The 21,650-nt window shown below is 38.7% G+C and overlaps 1 protein-coding gene across 1 annotated transcript in view; it reads left to right on the top strand.

Annotated features, from left to right (window-relative positions):
* LOC121931713 (maestro heat-like repeat-containing protein family member 1) overlaps positions 1 to 18,676 on the top strand; it is a 39,191-nt gene extending 20,515 nt beyond the window's left edge. The window contains exons 13-29 of the mRNA XM_042469696.1: positions 25 to 129; positions 264 to 402; positions 1,384 to 1,466; positions 5,624 to 5,773; positions 7,426 to 7,580; positions 8,769 to 8,915; positions 9,457 to 9,598; positions 9,702 to 9,868; positions 10,601 to 10,741; positions 10,869 to 10,986; positions 14,189 to 14,341; positions 14,606 to 14,785; positions 15,204 to 15,356; positions 15,878 to 16,012; positions 16,732 to 16,801; positions 17,836 to 17,910; positions 18,609 to 18,676. Of these exons, the coding sequence (XP_042325630.1) occupies positions 25 to 129; positions 264 to 402; positions 1,384 to 1,466; positions 5,624 to 5,773; positions 7,426 to 7,580; positions 8,769 to 8,915; positions 9,457 to 9,598; positions 9,702 to 9,868; positions 10,601 to 10,741; positions 10,869 to 10,986; positions 14,189 to 14,341; positions 14,606 to 14,785; positions 15,204 to 15,356; positions 15,878 to 16,012; positions 16,732 to 16,801; positions 17,836 to 17,876 (2,079 nt within the window). The 3' untranslated portion in view covers positions 17,877 to 17,910; positions 18,609 to 18,676. The remainder of the gene's footprint in view (positions 1 to 24; positions 130 to 263; positions 403 to 1,383; positions 1,467 to 5,623; positions 5,774 to 7,425; positions 7,581 to 8,768; positions 8,916 to 9,456; positions 9,599 to 9,701; positions 9,869 to 10,600; positions 10,742 to 10,868; positions 10,987 to 14,188; positions 14,342 to 14,605; positions 14,786 to 15,203; positions 15,357 to 15,877; positions 16,013 to 16,731; positions 16,802 to 17,835; positions 17,911 to 18,608) is intronic.
* The last annotated feature ends 2,974 nt before the right edge of the window (positions 18,677 to 21,650 follow it).

Raw genomic sequence — 21,650 nt, 5'->3', positions numbered from 1 at the left:
AACATTAATAAAATGTTTCCATAGGCCTTGAAAAACTGGCTTGTTTCTCCAAAAATATATGAACGTGAGAGGGCAACTCGTATGTTGGCCCAGCTACTGTGGATTTATCGAAGTCAAGCCACCGTTGAGGTTGGTGAAAGGATTACCTGAAAGGAAAGAAATACTTCTCAGGTTATGGGCATGGGTTTAAGAGATGTGAGCTTTTACTGTGTTCTTGGAACTGCAGTTGTTGTTTTTTTTAAAAATCTTCTCTTATGTAACAGATGCAGCAGTCAGTTGCAAATGTGGGACACCTGATTGGACTGCTGCTTCCTAATTGTGTAAATAAACAAGTAGCCCTTTGCCATTGGGGCAAGATGGCAGTTGCCTGTCTGCTTAATACAGACTCTCCAACGAAGATAGGTTAGTTGGTATGTGAACATCAACCCTGCCTTCTCACTCTTCTTTTAGTACCACTGATCTAACACCTGATGGGAGATACACAGTGAAAATTTTGAAGTCTTATCTGAAATGTGAAAGTAAAGTTAGGAATCAGAGGAACTTTATTTTGCTTAGCCATCTAGAAGCCTATAGTGCGATAAAGGAAAGAGCCAGATAACCTGTAGTCTGAGCATAGGTAGGTGAAATACCCCAAAAAAGACAAGATAGGATCTCCCCCACTTGGACCATGATCCACCACTTCAGTGGCATCACTACGGGTGTGGGGGGGGATGTGGACCGCACCCCTTAAGGGGAAAGGTGACACCACTCTTCCTCAAACACCTTAGCAGAAACAGGCTGTGGTAGTAATCTGCTTTCCTTTAAAATGCTTTAAGAGATGTTGAGAGTGGGGTGAAGCTCAGTGGCAGGAGAAAGGAAAAGCCCCATAATTTTTTTAAATTAAAATTTCAAATTTCAAAAATTTAATGTATTATTTTTTTAAAAAAATGATTTTAAAAAAATTATTTTAAAATTTTCTTTAAAAAACATCTCATTTTAACTAAATCTTTACTAAGTATATGTAACAATATTTAGGTTGTGCATATGTTATCATAATTTGGAGGTACATTTTTAATTTTGCTAGATGTTTATGTCATAGCTGTTAGCATTACATTCAGTTGTATATAGGAATTATCATTTATGGGTAACATTAGTGCAAAAAAAAAAGCATGACTAAGAATTCTGTATGGTGTGAAATGGGAGGAAGTCAATGGAAGGTGGGACACCATGAATTACTGCACCAGGTGACACCAACCCTAGTAACACCACCTCTACATGGCATATTTCGTTTATGATGGAAGCTAACACTGGTATAAGATTGGAAATGTATTTTGCTTAGAAATTACAAAGTAGAAAGAACTGTCTTTCAGAATGAGTGAGATATTAATTTTATTTCTTACACAGATATCTCAAGCACAGAATCCATAAGAATCCAGAATGAAGAAGAGCAGTGCCTGCCCAGTGTCAGAATTTTTAAAACTGGCATGGTGAGGTAGAATTCTTTTCTCTAACATAAATTAGCTTAGGTACAAAAAGAGACTGCAATATAAAAATATTTATATATTATTTTAGCTATCCTATTTTATCTTATCTATTTTATCTTTTGTCTTAAGCCGACTTTTCTTATATACTGATTTTTATGCACATTCAAGCATCCACGATTTGTGGAGAAATTTCAAATATCAAACTTTGATTTTCTATTTTTTATAAGGGGCACCATATTGCTATGTCGTTATATTTAATGGGACTTAAGCATACATGGATTTTGTCATACACGGGGGATCTTGGAACCAAATCCTAGCATATAACAAGGGTCCACTGTATATATAACTGGTTTGGTTCCATATTAAGTTCATGCTTTTATTGCTAACTGCCATCAAGGTGACTTTGACTTATGGCACCCTATGAATTAGAGATCTCTAATTATGGATTATGAATTAGAGACACAGTCACTCTGTCATCATCAGCCCTCCTCCGGTACTGTAAGTTCAGGGATGTGGATTCCATGATTGGTTTTATCCATATGTAATGTAGTCTTCCTTTTTTGCTAGTGTGTTCTACCTTACCGAGCATTACTGTTTTTTTTCTAGTTAGTCATGGCTTCTTATGTAATGGCCAAAGTACAACAGTCTCTGTATAGCCACCTTGGCCTCTAGGGAGAGTTCAGATTGGACTTGCTTGAGGATGTATTTGTTTGCCTTTTTAGCAGTTCGTGGAATCAGAATTCTCCTCAAGTACACAATTTCAAATTAGGTGATTTTCTTTCTAGAAATCAGCTTCTTCCTTGTACTTGCACACCAGTCATTGAAGAGTTGCATTCAGGGTTCCCAGACTATTTCTATTCTCTTTTACTTTTGCTTCCTTAACTTCTTGAAGAGTTTCATCTGTCATCCTCTGAAGATTCTCTTTCATTTTTAGCTGCAGATAGTGTCTTTTTCATTTCTCCTTGACAATGATTCTGGTTTCAGTCCAGAGTTCTTCTGGATCCCTATCCATTAGGGTTAATGGTGCAAATCTTTTTCTTTACTTTTTTAACATTGGCCCTGAACAGACAGGTGATAAACACCAGCATCAGGGCAGAATGAGGGTATGGCAACCAAACTCCATGTGCTCTGACTCCTCCCCATGCCAGCGTGACGCCATGCACCCCACCTCACAGCAGGAGGTGTCATGCTACTCCTTTGGCACAGTGTGTACATGTGCTGTTCTAAAGGAACTCTGAAAAGCCATGGGACTGGTGGCTATAGAGCCCTTTCTGTGGCTTCTTTTTGCACCATGGACCTGCCGGGTTGGGGGCATGGCATGCGGTTGCTGCATCTTTGATCCAGCAGGGAAAGGGGTGGTGTCCCACCGCCCCTTAGGGACCATCTGTAAAGCCCCCAAATGTTTAAATTCTACAGAGAGTTTTTAAAAAAATATTTCATGATCTGTGCCGCAATCTGCTTCTATTCTTTGTTTTTAAGACAGTGGCGCTTCTTCATCTTCTGTTTCCAAATAAGTTATTTATTTGATTTATATATTGGTCATCAGGTGATGTCCATGTATGCAGTTGCCTCTTTGGTGACTTGAAGAATGTTTTTGCAATGAACAAACTGTTGGCCTCACAGTCAGTCAATCAAATTCAGTCATCTTTGATTCTCCTGTTTCCTACTTTTGTATTGCAATCTCCTGCGTCTTTGTGCGTGATCAATTTCCTCATGGACTCCAGCATATAATTTTTCAATTTCTTCTTCTTCTGCCTCTGTAATTGGAACATAAATTTGGATTATGATTATATTTAAGGGTTTTTCCTGGAGTTGTATTGCCATGATTCAATCTGGCTTTGCATTATATACTTTAAATGTTTTTACTATCTTTCTCTTAACTATAAGTGCCACTTTGATTCTTTTTGTCCTCCTTCCTATTCCCTGAGTTATCTGACTCAAAATGTCCCGTTCTTTTCCATTTTAGTTCACTTACTCACTCAAGCATTGTAATGTTTGTCTTCTATTCTTTATTTACTATGTGTACCTTACTCTGATTCATGCTTCTCACTTTCCATGTTCTGTAACATATGTTGTGTAGCTTCAGACTTTCCTTTAAACTCTGAGCATGTCAACAACTGAATGTTCTTGCATGGCATTCTTACAAACAAGCTAGTAAAATGTGGGCTAGACAATGCAGTTGCCAAACCCAAGGGGTGCTCACCAATGGCTCCTCTTCATCCTGGGGAGAAGTGACCAGCAGGGTGCCACAGGATTCTGGTCTGGACCCCGTGCTATTCAACATCTTTATCAATGACTTGGATGAAAGAATAGAAGGCATGCTTATCAAATTTACAGATGACACCAAATTAGGAATAGTACTAATACACCAGAGGAGAGGATCAAAATAGAATATTTGATCTTAATAGAACAGAAATCTGGACCAAAAGTAACAAAATGAATTTTAGCAGGGAGAAAAGTAAGATATTACACTTTAGCAGAAAAAATAAATAAATGCATAGATATATGATGGTGGACACCTGGCTGAACAACAGTACATACAGAAGGAATCTAGGAGTCTTAGTAGACAACAAGTTGAACATGAATCAACAGTGTGATGTGGCAGCTAAAAAAACCAATATGATTTTAGACTGCATCAATATGAGTATAGTGTCTAGATCAAGGGGAGTAATAGTGCCACTGTATTCTGCTTTGACCAGGCAGGCCACACCTGACCAGTTCTGAACACCACAATTCAAAAAGTTGTTGACTAGCTGAAATGTGTCAAGGGAAGGGCAACCAAAATGGTGAAGGCAGAGGAAACCATAGTCTATGAGGAGAGATTTAGGGAGCCGAGTATGTTTAGATGTTTATGATAGCCATGTTTAAATATTTGAAGGGGTGTTTTATTGAAGATGGAGCCTTTGTGATCTCTTCCAACTCTATGACTCTATTATTCTTTTGGTTTGAGTCCAGTTGTGTCACTAGAAACAGCTCTATCTGTAGCTGTGCTCTGCTGTATTCCAGTATTTCATAGAGTGGCATCTGAACTGGGAGTTTCATTTTCTGCCACTATCTCTTGTTTAATTTTGAATTTTCTCATCACAGGGTTTGCATAAGAGATATCCCAAAAAAGGTTTACCATGTCTCCTTCTGTGCAGTGTTGTCTCTGAGAGATGCTCCAACAGGTTCTCTCCCCAATTCCCACTACTGCCACTGCCCATCAGTTGTTTGGCACATTCAGTCTGGATCTTCAGCAAAATCCTGTCTGGCATGCACAGATCATATTAGTAGCACTGCTGCCATCAGCATGGCCTATTGCCTCAAAGGAGCATGCAATCCCTTCACTTTGGAAAAGTACTTCCCATTGGTGTCATTGCTTTAGCCCCCAGCGAAATCAACGGAATATTATTTTCTCATGGTTACCTTGACTCATTACTTGAAATGGTCCTCAAGTGTGGCTAATTTAGTCTGAATCTAGTCCTCTATCTGTAAATAATGGAGTTTATTATGGTTGAGGTCCATGTAGATCAGAGGCAGGGAAGATGTAGTCTTTATAGTGTTATTGGATTGCATTTTCCATTAGGCCAGTATTCATATCCAATGATGAAAGAATTATAGGAGTTTCAGTCCCAGACTATATGGAAGGCCAAGAGTTCACCATCTCTATTGTATATTCCTTGACTTTCCCCAATAGTTGGAGAAATAAAAATAAATTCACTAAAATTTCCTTCATATGAAATGCCTGAGATAACAAGAGGGGGATGACTGGAAGACACAGAGACACACTTAATCACAATGTAGGCCCGTTACAGACGGGCATAAAGTACGGACTGGGTCCGTATTAGGGTTAGAAAGGGGTGTCCCTTCCAGACTGAGTCCGTACAAACTGGTGGCGCCCGTTCCACACGGGGGCCGCCATCTTTACGTAGAGGATATCTGCGCTGCCAAGCGCCATTTTGGCGCTTCTTATTTGCAGCATGGAGGAGCCTCACGGTTTGGACGCTGGGGCTCCTCCGCGCTGCAAATGGCGATGGTGGCAGACCATCCCTTCTGGGCGGTCTGTAATGCGCCGTAGTTATTTTAACTTTATTGTAGAAATAATTCCTATGTATCATGAATTTTCCAAGTCACATTATCTTCTTTTCTTTTTCAAATATTTTCCCTTTCTCTCTCTACAGCTGATTATAAAGCATTTGACCTCGGAAGAATTGATGCCTTTTATACGCACTAGTTTGGATGGGATGCTTCAGGATGAATGTTGGTCTGAGGCTGTAGTGGATATCTTGAAGATGGTGTTGAAATACAGAGCTGCAGAATTAAAAGGCCGGGTAGTTTTGGGTGCTGGGCTAAATGTTGAAAAATACATTTTGAGTATTCAGTCATATGCACAAATGTTTGAGGATTTTTGTGACCAGAAATGACCTCCACATTGTTAGCTAATACGCATCTTGGAATCCAAAGTGACCAAAATGAGCATAGGCCAGCTCAGCTGATGCCAAGCCAGCTGCAGATGCTGAATCCAAACTTCACTAATCCTTGGTGTGTTGGAAATTACACAGGACTATCCCCACCTTGGCCTGATTTTGTGTCAACATTGTGCTTGAGTCCTCAAAACTTTTTGATCTGCTATCCTTCAGCTCCTCCTTCACACTCACCCTCCTTCTGATTCTTTACAACAAATTTTAGTCAGCAGAGCAGTTCCACTAGTAGTTTTCTGTCAGCAGACATCTCAGATGATCTAGAGTATTGTTAACAGGACATCTCTTCTAGTCATAGTGTCATTCTCCATAGGTCATTCTCTTAACAACCAAATATTGTGTAAACTGACAGGATTAGTGGAACTGACTTTTTTAGAGTATACTGCATTGTTTTCAACCTGTTTTAAATGGTTTGTTTTAATTTGAAGGTTTTAATTTATTTTAATGGTATAGATAGTTTTACATTTTTATGATTACAACATTATTGTATATTTAAATATATTTTAAAATATATTTGTCTATATTACACTGAGTTTAATTTTGTAAAATAACATTAATCCCATTTTTGAGGTCTATGGAATGATATGGTGATGGTCATCATCATAACCACCACCACTACCACCTCCTCCTCCTATAGGCCCAAACAGACAGGCCAAAATAAAACTGGTTCAGGTCACTTTGGATTTATGCTGTTTAAATGACACACACACACACACACACACATCTTAAGAGGCCAGAAGCTGCACCAAAGCCATGCTCCAGTCCTACTGGAGCAAACCTTTGGTGCAACTTCTGACCTCTTAAGATGTGTGTGTCATTTAAACAGCATACCTCCAAAGTGACCAAAAGCAGCTTTATTTTGACCTATGTGTTCAGTCCCAAAGTCAGTTTTCAGGCTTCAGTTTTTTGCTTCTCATTCCTCCATGTATATTGGATAACAAAAACTATCAAAGATTAAGACTACATTATACACACACACACACACACACACGAATGTGAAAAGCCTGTCAAATGTCAAATCTAATTGGCATTTAAGAATTCCTATCTGGTTTCTAGTAGAGCAACCAGCTTTTGCCTGGGGTAATCCTTACACTTATGTAAGGGATAGGGTCATGCTGCAGGCCTGACTGCCATGCATGGGCAGGTGTTTTTTATTTTATTTTATTTTATTTTGATCTGACTAAGAATGGATTGCAATCTTTTTGTGTATCAGGAGACTGGACCAAGAATTTATTTATCTGACATCCTACAAAAGAATAGTAGGTTTTTTTGAGGTCTCATTCCTCCTCTGCCTAGACTGGAGCACTGGCTCAGAACATTGTTGGAAATTGTGTTACACTGCTGATTCTACAGGCCAGTGCAGCCTTCTGTCCCTCCACAGAAATGCAGTCAGAGGTGTCATTTTTACTAAATGTGAAGGCAATTTAGTTGTTACATTTTATATTACAGAGATTATGGTTTTTTTAATACCATTCTTCTCTCAAATGTTCATGGCCTCATAGGTAGAGATACTTGTCTACTCAATGTATTATATTCTGTACAGCAGTGATAAGGTGGCTGTGAAGATGGCAATCAGGAGCATCATTGCTGCTCTGGTTCATGTAGAACCCAGGAAAACAGTCAACACACTTTTGACATTCACATGTCCTGATCTGAGGTACAGTACATTCTACAGTACACTTTCTTATAAGGAGAAGACACTTATTATAATTAATTTTTGATCCAGTGCAGAATTGCAGATGATGTGGCACTCCATATGTTGCTTTATTACTGTTCGCATCAACTATAGTTATCCTGGTCAGTCATAAGGAATAATGGGAGTAACAGATAACAAGTTTAATAATATGCCCTACATTTCAGGTGAACTAACTTGACATCATGGCTTTCCTCAAGTGTTTGCTGCATTGTTAGCATATTGTTTTCTGGACTACTGTAGTCATTCAGGATTTCTTCACTCTGGTTTGGTTTCAGCAAGAAGGAAAATAATCATGCATATTATTACTGTACCAAACATGGAATCAAATAGTAGTGTAAAGAGGAGGTTTGGGTTTGTGTGGTTTCTTTTAAAGGCCATTCATGTTACAGGATCTTGTAGCACCTTTGAGACTAACATGGCCATGTTTTTGATTTTTTTGTTGTCATGTGCCTTTCAGTCATTTCTGACTTATGGCAACCCTAAGGCAAACCTATCATGAGATTTTCTTGTTAAGTTTTTCAAAGATTTTTCCATTGCCATCCTCTGAGAGTGAATGAATGTGACCTGGTTGAGGTCACCCAGCAGGTTTTCATGGCCAAGCAAGGAATCAAACCTGGTCTCCAGAATTGTAATGCAATATTCAAACCACTACATTATGCTGGCTCTCCTTTTTGTTTTTGAATACCACCAATATTGTATTAGTCATGTTGTTCCATTGCTTTTCATTCTCTCAGCAGGCTACCAAGTGTGGATATTTCAAAGGAAGGATGGCTTTAAATGATGATGGTTAGCTATCCTCCATTAATGCTGCTGCATTATTGTTTTTCTCTTTTAAGTTTTAAAAACCTTTTTAAATGCTAAAATCCTCCAGATTTTTTGACAGTGGTAAGGAATATGACACAGAGATTTTATGCTCTGTGTCATGACTCTTAACCTTCTTTTAAAAAAACTGCTACCTTCTGCCTTCCTAGTAAGAAGATTCAGTAGGCATTCTGCTTTTAAGGATCAATGTCCTTGAAGATCTGAGCACTTGGGATTCATTGGGGCGAGTTGTTTTACTTTGCAAGCATGCTCACTGTGAATTTAACTGCTTTGTTTTAGCATCACTGTTTACCTAACTCTGATAGATTCCATAATTACTTCCACTAGGACTCATCTGTCACCCCTCCCACAACCAATATTGGATCATCAGGGAAAGAGAGATCCACAAACCCAGTATGAAGTTTATACCCAAAGATACTTGTTAGACCAAACCAGACAACTTCAGCATCCTACTTGGGAAGATAAACCATTGCCGTAAGTATAAACATGCTCAGGGCTCTCTTATACCAGAAATGTTGGAAGCAGTCATGCTCAGGGCTCTCTTATTATACCAGAAATGCTGGAAGCAGTCATGTTGACTACATACTGAAAAGGCTCAACCAATGTGTGGAAGTTTTCAATGCAAAGAATGTCTTGAAATCTTCTCCCATAAATAGCAATTTTCAGCTCTCACAGTGAACAATACAACTAACTAGAACCCAAAATTTGAAAAAGTCCCCTTTTTAGATGTCAGTTCTCTTAACTCCATGGGGAAGAGAGTCACAGAATTTCTATGTAGCTAGGTCTTTTCCTTTCCTCTTCATACATTTTAAAATTGGCATTGTGTCAGTGTCACAACTTTTATCCCAGTAGCAATTTGGAAAACGTTATTGTAAATAAAAAATAAATAAAATAAAAATGTAACATTGGATTCCTGTGTGTAAGTGCCTATTTCTAATTGCTACTGGAATAAAAGCTGTGACACTGACACAACGCCAATTTTAAAAAGTTGTACTTTTTCTGTGTTGCATTCTAGTGAGATCAGAGGCCTCTGGATGTCCCTGGCTGCTGATTACATGGTGTTTCCCAAAGTGTTGGGTGTCCTTCTCAGCAAGATTCCCCAGAAGAGCCAAGAGACAAACAGAACACCTGAGATATCTTCTTACCTGCCTAATGCTGTAGGTGGCCTAAAGTGCTTCACCATATGGTACATCTACATTTTTACCATTGTACTGATGAAAGATCTCCAGAACTGCTCTCTCAGTTTCTCTCTTTCCTTAGATAATAGCTGTGATATGGCATTTTATAGCTGTTCTGGAGAGAAAGGAGCTACTGGAAGGAAAAGAGGACACCCTTTTCTTTCACTGTTTCCTCTACATTCCTGGAGCCAGCACTCAGAAGTCTATTGAAAAAATCAGTACATTGTACAGAAGCTGCAGTCCCTGCAGGTAATGAATAGAAGAGCTTTACAACAATATTTATTATTGAAGTCCCCATTTATGATCTAAATTAATTACTGTTATACTATTAGGACCTATCCAAACCTTCTGGAATTTAGATATGGCATTGTAATAATAATCAGGAAATAAACATATTTCAGATTAATTTCAAATTCATTTCAAAACTAAATAGCCTAGTCAAGCACCTTATTTGCCAGTGTACCCAATATTGACTTTTCATGGCAATAGTCCCATGTGGGTTATTACAGTGTTTGTTTTTTGTTTGTTTGAAAGGCAGGTAGGTATTTGAAATAAATACAACATTTATTTCAATACCTGTATTCTTCTGCATTTTCCATGATACCCAGTCCCACCATCAGCAATTAAGTAATAACGAGTAACAAAGGGTATCAGATTTAAACAAGACCTGGGATTTATATTTAAAATGAACTAAAGGGAGGGAGGGAGGATGGGGAAAATGTAGTTCCTACTGGGCAAACCTCTTCAGAATTTCCTTTAGAATATTAGCTTCCAGGTTTGTTCCAAATATTGTTGGACTACAGCTCCTAGAATCTCTAATTTTGCCCATGCTGATTAGAGATACTGGGAGTAGAAGTTTAACAATATTTGGGCACCCAGATATGGCAATCAGTACTTTAGGATTACAATAATGTCCGGTTATGCACAGAGCTGTCATATCCATCCTATTATCATACTGCACCATGTAATGGTGATTTTTAGCACTGCAGTACAAGCTCTTCAAAACATCCTGAGACTGGCAGGGTGTGAACATCATCTCCTGGAAGCAATGGATCAGGACCATGGCTGGGAGCAGATGGTGGATGCTGAAGAACAACATAAAGGGTTTGCTGCTCTGGGGAGGTAAGATACAAGATGACCACTCAGTTGTTTTAAAGGAAGGTCATAAAGGGAAAGGCTTGGTTGGGGAGCTAGAAGGGGAAGTACTTATCTCCTGCAATTTCAAACATCAATTATATCCCTCTCCCAGAGCTACCAGAAATTGTGTGCCAGGTTTCTTCCCTAGGAAAGTTATTCCAGATTTCCTGCCTAATCTCTGCTCCCAGAAGGAAGCCTGCAGGTTAGACTGTGCTGCATTTTTTGCTGAGGTAAGTTGTACTTTTTGTGAAAAGATGAGTTCAGTGACAGCGGGGAGGTTCAGGCTCTTGGCCATAGTGAAATGTTGTCTGAGCATATTTCTTCTTGGTGAAGACAAATGAGTGGAAATTCTGGTAATTTAAATTTAAAGGTTTTATGAAAATTAGGTTTCTTTTCTACAGGATGACAGTATAAAATGAAGTCTGAGCCCAAAGACTAGATGTAAATCTTCATATGATTTTTTTTTTTTTTTTTTTTTTTTTTACATGCAGGATATGTAGTTTCTGCTGATTTTTTTCTCCAGTTTGGAAGGAAGTGAAAACATTTGTATAGTCTTCAACATTCATTCACAATTAACAAAGTGCTTCAGGGTATCATTTTGCACAGAAATAAACATGCAAAAAATAGTTTTCTGTTAAAATTTTTGCTGAGATCCCACATCACCAATGTAGTTACAAATGCATAACTACAGTTCACACACATCATACAAGGGCGCATTATACTCTGCTTTCAGCATATGCTGAAAGTAGCGCTGGAAAAAGTAGCAGCGGAAAAAGCAGTGCCATGCGTGCTACCGCATTGCTGTGAGCATGGGCCCCATTACTTGTAATGGGGTTCAAGCATACACGCTATTTCTTTTGCGGTTTCGGAATGGATCTCCGCGTAAAAGGGCACACTGTACTATCTCCTGGCAAAGCACCCCAAGCCGATGTTATTAGCCAGCAGGCAATCTGAGCAATGGAGGTCTGTTCTTCTGGGGATCAGGGCACAGCAGGACAGTGTTTCTAGTTCCTTCCCACCAATAAATGTGGCTTCAATGAGGATTTTGTGACAGGTGTCCTGCTCTTGAATGTTACAGTCTCTCTCCATGGTGTGAGGAGACTGGACATGTCATCCTACTTTGCCCTGATTGCTTGTAGAACAGACCTGCATTTCTCGAAGCAGAGTTTAAGTTAGGATTCAAGAGCCATTTATGATCAAAGGAATAGTGCTACTATCATAAATCCATAGTAAAATTGAATACAGAGATCTTATGAATCTGTAACTATAGTTTAGTAATTCCTAACTGCAATACTAAATGCCAAACCATGGCTTCCATACATAAAAATATTTTCTACAGAAAAAGATGTTTTTAGTGCAAAATTGTGTGGTTTTCTGCAGAAATTCCACCTATATTTCTATGAAGAATAAATCCCTGGAGGACTTTACAAAGTGTGACAAATCCTCACTGTCATGCCAGGTTTTTTGGTTGGGTTTTCTTAAGCACCAGCGAAGCCATTATTCTGCCAAGTAATGGATAGCAATCAAGATGTTTCTGTCCCTTGCCCTATGTTGAACCAAGCAGAACATCAACCTTGAATTTACATGGCATAGAAAGCAACGCTGTGGCACATTTTGGTGAGAAAAATGATGCATATTAGTGGCTTTAATTATTGCAGTTATCATAGTTTGTGCACAGTTCAAATGTATATAATTCCATTTCCAATAAATTTTGCCAAATGTGCACCAAGCAAGTGATAGAGCAAGGCTGTTAACTGGAAAGTGTAGGCAACACTTTTCCATTTGGTCAAATGTTTTTTGGTGGCATTTTTTGTTTTGGGGTGGGTTTTTAAGGTTTGGGGTGGCTTTTAAAGGTTTTTTAATTCCCTAGTTAAATAATTAAAAACCAACATTAAATATTCATAATTAACTAATTATGTCAAGTACATAATTCTTGCAGTAACAAAGCTATAATGCATATGAAGAAATAGAGCCTACAGCAAATATGAGGACTGAGGAAGGAAGCTCAGATGATCCAGCCTTGTTCTCTTGCTCTCCTTGGTGGTGATGTTGGCATGCCCTTTGTGCATGCAAAGCTAGGAAAGTGAAACAGATGTTCTATCCACTAGTAGTGACACCATCTCCTTTTGAAGAGTATCACCAATCATACTGCTGAATTCCAACTTTTTAAAAATTTCTTATTTTTTCCAGAGGAGTTGGGGGAGCTGAGGAAGTACAAAATAGGAGAGGGGGTTACATGGAGTCTACCTCTCCACCCATCCCTGGTAGAGGATTATAATTGAAATCTACAGCACTATATAAATAATAATAGTAGTAGTAGTAATAATAATATTTTTGGCATTTAAGTCTCATTGAACTCAAGTGGGTTCTGAGCCAGTATGTATAATAAGCTAATCACACGGCACTTGGAGGCATGAGAACACAACAGAATGGAATGGAACTGGGGGGGAATGTGTGTTACAACACGGGAGAAGAACAATGCCACTAGGTATCCCCAAGCCATTCCCTACGGCCGATCTCCAGCTGTTCCTGGCAGCCAATTTTGAAGAACGGTTCAAAGTGATCCTTCAAATCGGCTGCCATGGAGAGGCTGGGGAATGGCTTGGGGACTCCCAGAAGCATCAGTGGCATTATCCCAGGTGATAACATATGTTTCCCCCCATTCCATTCTGTTTCCATTCCTCCAAGTGCTGTGCGATAAGCTTGTAAGATTATGCTCTATATTGAAGGGGGAAAGAATTAGATTTCTGCATTTTAGAAGTGGAAAGCCAGTAGTGGCTTTGCACTTCTAAACACTATGTTGTGTTACACGTGCCAGTAACATTAGAAGGGATAGAATCAGGCAGTGGTGCAGACAAACAATAGCATTTAAAAGAACTTTCAAAACTTTTTAATGGACAATATGTGAATATAGATATGGATAAAGATTTATTGACTGGTGGAATAAGATTTGCTAGGTGAAGCTGATAGTTTCAATAGCAATGAAAAATAAAAAGAAAAGTTAGGCAAGAAATATTACATTATTGAATGAAAAGTATCTAACTCTTGCTCTATGGGTGAACGAGGGAGGCAACATATATGTCTCCACCCAGTCTTCTGAGCTCTTCTGTGTTGACACAAACTTGCACATTTTTGCCATCATTTATCAGAAAGTTCTCTAATCACAAAAACCAGGAAATACTGCCAAACACTGAAGCAATGCATGAGAATATAATGGAAGTGACATGTTCACAAACAGAGTGCGTACAGCAACCTCCACAATGGACAAATACTACCATTTGCAGTTATTTGCACTTCTGCACACATCTAGAAAACAAATTTCTCGAAATTCATCATCCTGAAACCTCACCATCTAGATGCCTTTAAAAGCTTCCTTATCTATAAGATTAATGGCATTTCAAGTAACCCTTTACCACTTTTTTCTCTCTTTAGTTTCTGGGAAGCCCCCATCGTGCAACAGATGAGAAGGCTATACTGAAAAAGGTCTACAATACCATGAAATGGCTGCTTTATGACAAAAATGACATCATAAGAATGTATGGCATGAGAGGGCTTGTTAATGCAATCCATACTCTTCCCAAGATGGTGAGCTTTAGCCTGTATTGATGAAGTGCACAGCACCACAAAATGAGATAAAAACCACCAAAAATATGAAAAAGGTGCCAGGTTTTAAGTTCAGGAACACTGCTGTTAAATGCATTATTAAATGTTTGGGGCATGTTAAAACTTGAGAAAAAATATCTCCACTGATTAGATGAAAGATTCACTGGCTAGTCTTCACAAATGGTTATGATAATATTCACTCTGGTTATACAGTGGGCAAACAAATCTGGTTTTTTTCTTTCTCAGGTCCAAAAAGAGAAAGAGACCATTTTGGATGTCTACCTGGATGCTGCAACACACCCATGTTCTGCAAACATCAGGAGAGAGGCAATGTCAGGGATATTAAAGTTCTTGCCTTACCTCTCATCCATGAAAACTCCCACTGCCTGCCAGATGGCTCTCCTTGTCCAAAGTTTTTTTGATGATGTAAGTAAAGAATGTCATATAAAAGACAGACAATTTTGTTAGGAATCCTGAAATATATAATTTTAGGACTCTTTTTATGAATAAGCATGAAAAATGGAAGACACCCTATCACAGCTAGCAGTGATACATATTAATCTCCTGAGAGTAGAAATAGGTAAGTATCCACTAATATTCACAGTAGGCGAAGCTTCTCTTCCACAAGAGAATTGCTATACCTCAAACACAACAATTTCCCAGAGCATATTAAAGAAAAGGACTACAGATTCAAGGGAGGTAACCGTTCAGAATAGAAGCCAGATAGTTTTGACTGCAAAACGAGAGAGAAAAGCAGCAACATCTCTTTAAAGTAGAAGCCAGGCTCTTTCAGTAAAGTAAAAGATTTTCTTTGCGCTAATCTTTATGTGGTTTCTTTTGTCAGGAAAATCCACATGTAAGACAGAATGCCCTTGAAATCTTTGGACACTTGGGCCGATTCTTTTATTGGAGAAACACCATCTTCTCTGACAAAGTCGAAAAGAGCTTGGCACTTCTCCTTATTCATCTGCAGGATGATGATCTTGAGGTGGCAAAAGTAAGAGAACAGTTTAGTATTTTTTTTTAATCCAAAGATATTTCTACTATAGGCTGAAGTGGACCATGATATAGTGAAGTGTGGTACTGATCACTGATCTGCAAACTAGCACAATGTCTCAGGGCCACCTATGGCTTTTCAGTTCTCGCAGTGATCTTATTGAGCTCAGAAACCAGAGGCAGAGCTACAGTGTTAGATTTTTGTTTCTCTACTGCTCTTTTAAATACTGCTATTTATACAGACAGTTGTTGAAGGGTAGATGGTGAAGAACATAGATAACTATCAAAACATATCTTTAAAATAACAGAAGCCACTATCGTGATATTAGTTGTGAGGATGAAAAGTATGTTCTCTTGCAACCATTTCTGGCAGAAAATGAGATCCTTGGGAGCCCAGTGCTCACCAAAAAGGCTCTCTAAAACTTATCTCTTTGCCAGAATCAGTATGAATTCTTGTTATCTCAATAATTTGGTAAATCAGGTATTTTGTCCAATGCAACTCTTTTTCTCAATTTCTTCCAGACAAGCAAGGTCACTCTTCAAAAATGTGCACATTTTGTGAGATATAAGCCTCTGAGGAATTTAATTCTATCCTTTCTAGACAATAAGAGAAATCAGTCCATAACAAGCCTTCTGATGGAAGTTTGCAAGTTACTGGTGAGTGGGGGCATAAATACTCATAAATATTACCAACCTTCAAGAGAGAAAAAAGTCACAGCACACCAAGAAAATGCAAGAAAAATAGTCAAGTGTTGTTACATTTTTCACATTTCAAAACTTGATGATGGTGTCTCATGAAATTGTCTTTCCTCTTTACTTGCCCTTCACTGCTGCAGCCCCTAAATTATGGAATAGTCTGCCTGAAGAGATCCATCTTATCACCACTTTAGATGCCTTTAAAAAGACACTAAAGACAGATCTCTTCCATCGGGCTTTCCCATTGGATTTGGTATAGAGACGATGATCAAGACCCCCCACCTCTAAGTATGATGGTACATGAATTGAGGCTTGAAGATTTTAAGGAATTAATAGGGATGTATAATTCAGTATTAGTATTTTATTGATTGTTCAATGGTATTGTATTATTTTAATGCTGTAATCCCACTTTGATCCATGGAAGAGGCAGGACATATAAATAAAAATTATTGTTGTTGTTGTTGTTGTTGTTGTTGTTATTATTATTACTAGATTTGAATTCCCAATCACTTCCTTAAAAGGGTCTTCCTACAAGTTGATGCCAGGTTTCCTGTACTGTCAAAATTGCATAATTTATCAAGCAATTTGAATGTGTCATGTATGATGAACAGTTGGATCTTCTCAGTACCAGGTAAATTATTCTAACATTCCTAAAAACCCATTGTGTGTTTATTTTTTAGGTTCAAGATTGGCCCAGAAAGCTGGACAAGGAAGCAGGAAACAGAGCTGCAGTTGCTTTTCAACTAATTGGTAATAAATGATTTTTAGCTTTTACTTCCTTCCATTTAGATTTATTTTGTTCTTTGCTGCACTAGGACATTAGTATGGACTTCATTAAAATGTCTTTAAGTGCTTTAAAATACAAGGCATGCCTATCTGTTATTCTGTATTCCATGTTACTTGAATATATTATTATTGTATCCCACCACATGGTGGGAATATATCCCACTACATGCCTGCTGGGATGCTATTTAGCATCTAATTCCATTTTCTGAAAGCTGCATGTTTCAGAAGTTGAAATATCAAGGACACTCTGGGCTCAAACAATGGGAAAAATAGGTAGCATACTGTATCTTCCCATTTTTCTTTTCCAACTGAGTTCTCCTGTGTGGGTCAGTGAAAGCCAGTGTTCAAATCCCAGCTTGGCAATGTAAACCCACTGGGTGACCTTGGGCAAGTCACACACTCTCATCCCTCAGAGGATGGTAATGAAGAAACATGCCAATAAAACTTCCTCTTTGGGCCACCTTAAGTTGTAAATGACTGGAAGGCGCATGACAACAATAATAACAACAATGGATAAGTGCTGAAGGAAACAAACTTGATGTCTGTTAATACAAGGCTATAACAAAGCCTGACCTTTAACCATTGGTCCTATATTGGGAGAAAAGTAAACAAAACAAAACAAATCAAAACAAATAAAAAGAGGGCTGACTGTATCTCAAAGCATGGGTAGGTTTGTATAGGAAGCTATGGTTTTCAGGTAGACTGGACCCAAATTGTATAGGGTTATATAGTCCTTACAATTGCACTCAAAAGCAAAACAGTAAGTTGTAAAACTCTTCTAGCAAAGGAATTTTACACTCATTATAACTGATCCTGATCAACAGTCTGGCTGACATATAGGTCCCACTGAAATCCAAGTCCAGATTCTCCAAACTGGGGTGGTGGTGGTGGTCGTGTTATTGATAGCTTTATGTCAACCTATGAAGCAATTTTCTTGCCCTTGGCATTTCTGAATTCCCAGTGATATTGAATAATTTTGTTGTTGTTGTTGTCTTTAGCCTATCTTGTGAAGCAAGATGTCCTTGAAAAAACAGAATGAAAATAAGGACTGATAATTTTCCATCCATGAACTTGTAAGTCTATTATATGGTGGTTGTGTTTTTTAATCTTTCTACTAAGTAGAGTAAAAGCTTGTCACTCAGGATCACGTTTCCCACAACAGTTTGAATATTTTTGCAGAACTCTTATGTATTCCTGCAGTCATTTTTTCAGCTATGAAAGTTGAGAGCAGAATGATACATAAGAATACAGTTGAACCAATGAACTTAATATATCACATTTCAGTGTCCAACAGTTTGCCCTTTCTCCAGGTCATTTACACTCCAAGCAAACAGGAAAAAAGCCATGGATGAAAGCAGGCTGTTGGACACTCTTCTAGTAATGTGTAAGATCCTCTGTTTAAAGTGCCTATACAATCGTGGAGACATTTAAAAAAAAAATCCTCATCAGAATAATTAAGAAGAAACAAAAAAAAAGGTACAAAATGTTAGTCCAAGTCCATAGTGAGGATCACATGCATGTATTTTTCAGTGGAAAGTCATCATTGGTAAATGTTTTGGTATTCACATATAGATATTTCCAGGTTGCACACATGTGACTTTCCAATTAATGTGGTGCATGCTGATTTATCATATGCTGAGACATTAGTATGTAAACTTGATAAAAATTGCTTTGATATTTAAAAAAAATCAGTGTTGAAATATTCTTAATTAAAAATAAAGTTTGTATTGAATTGATATATTTGACTTATATTCCATTTTTCTCCAAACAGGATCAAAGGCAGCCAATTGGAAGAGGAACAATACTCATAGATCTATAAAATAAAAATGCAGTGCCAACAAAGAGGTGTACTAAAAACACCTACTTTTATTATTTTAAAATGTTTTATTTATGCACATGGGTTAAAATTCATGTGGTGGCTTAATGGTTAAGATGTCAGTTCTGATGATCAGAAGATTGGGAGGTTGGCAGTTAGAGGCCTGAGTGTTGCATGATGGGGTGAGCTCCTGACACCAGTCCCAGCTTCTGCCAACCATACCAGTTCAAAAGCATGCAAATACAAGTAGAGAAACTTTGGTGGGAAGATAACATTATTTGGTTTGGTCATGCTGGCTACATGACCACCAGAGCAGTCCTCAGACAACACTGGCTCTTCAGCTTAGTAACAGAGATAAGCACCACCCCCTATAGTCAGACATATCTAGACATTCATGTCAAGGGAATACCTTTACCTTTACCTTTATTAAAATACACAATGATAAAAATGCAAAAGAAAATTCCCCAAACCTAATTTAAATACAGTGTTGGAAGCATCCATTTTCTGGTAAGGAATCTGCATGACCAATTAATGCAGTAAAAAACAAATCTTGAATTCCATGTGCATAGGATGGCCAAATATGGATGTGACAGCCCACTGACTGAAGCTATTCGATACAAATATGTATCACAATCTGAATGGTGTTATGAAATTATGAGGTAAAGCAATACTTTCTAATTAGGTGGTTGTATTCAAAACTTTAGCTGCCGTGTGCATCTGTGTCTTTAGGATACAACTGTAGAGAATCAGGATAATAACTTCTGCAACAGTGAATAAGTTTATCACAGACTGTGTGGCAAAACAGCCTGCTCCAGCTATGCCTTTGTGTTTGACAGCATGACATGTAACAACTACACAACCACATGGCTTCACTATATCTGCAGTGCAGCAGATGGGTGCTAGCTATTATTGTCATTATAAGCTGAAACTTCATTGCTTTCTAGTTCTGCAGTGAGAAGTCTGATTCAGAGAATGGTAAATTTGGCAAGAAAAGAAGAAGAACCCTACCAAGATATGCCTGTATTAAAGTGGCTACACTTTGCTAGGAGCTAAAAAGATGGCAATTGCCATCCACAGTAGCTGTGTTTGCTTCTCTTAAATTGTTTTGGCAGGGCATAAGCAATAAGTGTTGGACTTTTGTGGAATATGGCACATATGCAAGATACCAGGGCAAGATATAAATTGAATATGCCACAATGTTATTTTTAGAAATAAGATTCTTTCTTTGTCATATAAATGACATCACAAGCAGCTCTATTACAATGTCTTAATCAAAAGTTGAGAGACAAATGACTTTGAGGATTGAATGATTCTCACAGATCACCCACAGGGTAATGGTGACTAGTGGCTCTTCTGTCAATGAGTTGTAGAATCTGCCCCAAATTTTGCTGAACTTGTTTCAGTGATAGAATTCAGCACCTTGGTTAATTCCTTTAAAACTTGCATTGAAACTTAGAATTGATTTGCCATCTCAATGACATAGAAGCCATCAGCTGCACTGCAGTAGGGATGAGTGAGAATTTCAGTACATTTTGATTGGAACTAACAAAATTTCACAATTTTTTTCAATATCTGGAGAATATTTTTTTGAAATGACTGTATGAGAAACTTAAAACCAAGCTTCATTAATTCAGGCCCAGGGCTTTGCAGTCCTTGCAGGAAAATAACAACCACGACACTCAACTTTTGTATTCAGTCATGTCTGTGCTGTATTAAAGTTATGCAGTATTGTATTAGGGCTGCTGTCTTCTTGACCTTAAGAGGCTTCTTATCTTACGGTAAGTAGATATAGATGTAGTCAACAGGGGTTGGACTTGATGACCCTTGAGGTATCTTCCAACTCTATGATTCTATAATTCTATAACTGTTGGAAGTAACAAAAGACACAAATACACTTGCATAAGTGACTATGTCCTATTAGGGAGCAATGAAGATAGAGACAAATAATTGGATCTACCTGGTGTGTTCCCCCTCTTTGAGTTGTCCACTCTTTGGTTTTCTCATCTATAGGTTGATGATCTAATAATTGGATTTCTTTTCTTCCACACAATTGTTCCTTTCTCTCAGATTTGTAACCAGTGGTAGCAGGTTCAATCTTTTTTTTAATCTTGTGCTCTCTCTCTCAGATACATTCACTTAAACATTGTTGGCCAACCATGAAATAATGAGAGCAGACAAAATTAAATGGGTTCTCTTGGTACAGACTGGTGCAAAGAGCTGGCCTGGAGGCAATTTTAGGGCTTGGGAGAGTAGAACGTCTCCCTTTTCTGAAGCCCTACCACGTTGTCCGGGCACCATCATGGCTCACCCCCATCCAAATGTGGGCTGCCATTATGATGTATGTGCGGCACAGAGTCCAAACGGTGCCGCACCATTTGTACATCATCAGTGCGCACGAAGGTGGAGAAGGCGCCCCACTCATGGCGCAAAAAGAACCCAATGAGAACAGGTTCTTTTTATGCCTTGCGGAGGCCATGCTATTTAGTTGGTGTGGCCCCCCATCCGGGGGATAAAGGGATGGCCTCTGGCTGCTCCTTCCCCCCAATCTGTAAAGCCTTTTTATTGACCTATACCTTATTTGCCTTGTAAGGGCGCTGCCACAATAATCACAGAAGCATATCTTGGAGAAAAGGCCACAACTTTATTAATTGCAAGCAGCAATAAAACAGCATAGGGTTGGCCCATAGCATGAGGTCAGGATCTGGCAAAATCCACCAACACCCCGGTTGCTCGATACCCAAGGCCTGCACCAGGCCTGCCATAGGGAAGACCAAGGGGCTATGGACCACCGGATAGCAAACAGTTGATTGTCCGTATTTCCACCAGCCCCTAGTCACTGGTCCGCATAAAACGTAATGGCCCCCGCAATGACCATACATAACCGTTCAGCGTACCCAGGTCCCTAAGGACTCCCTCTCCAGTGTTCCGCAGCCCTGGAGACCATCCACCCCAGATCCTGGCCTATGCTCCGCCACTGAAGCCGTTCCTAGCAAGGAA

Source organism: Sceloporus undulatus, chromosome 5, assembly GCF_019175285.1.
Source record: "Sceloporus undulatus isolate JIND9_A2432 ecotype Alabama chromosome 5, SceUnd_v1.1, whole genome shotgun sequence".
Lineage (NCBI taxonomy): Eukaryota > Metazoa > Chordata > Lepidosauria > Squamata > Phrynosomatidae > Sceloporus > Sceloporus undulatus.
This window is presented reverse-complemented; position numbering and strand designations above follow the sequence as displayed.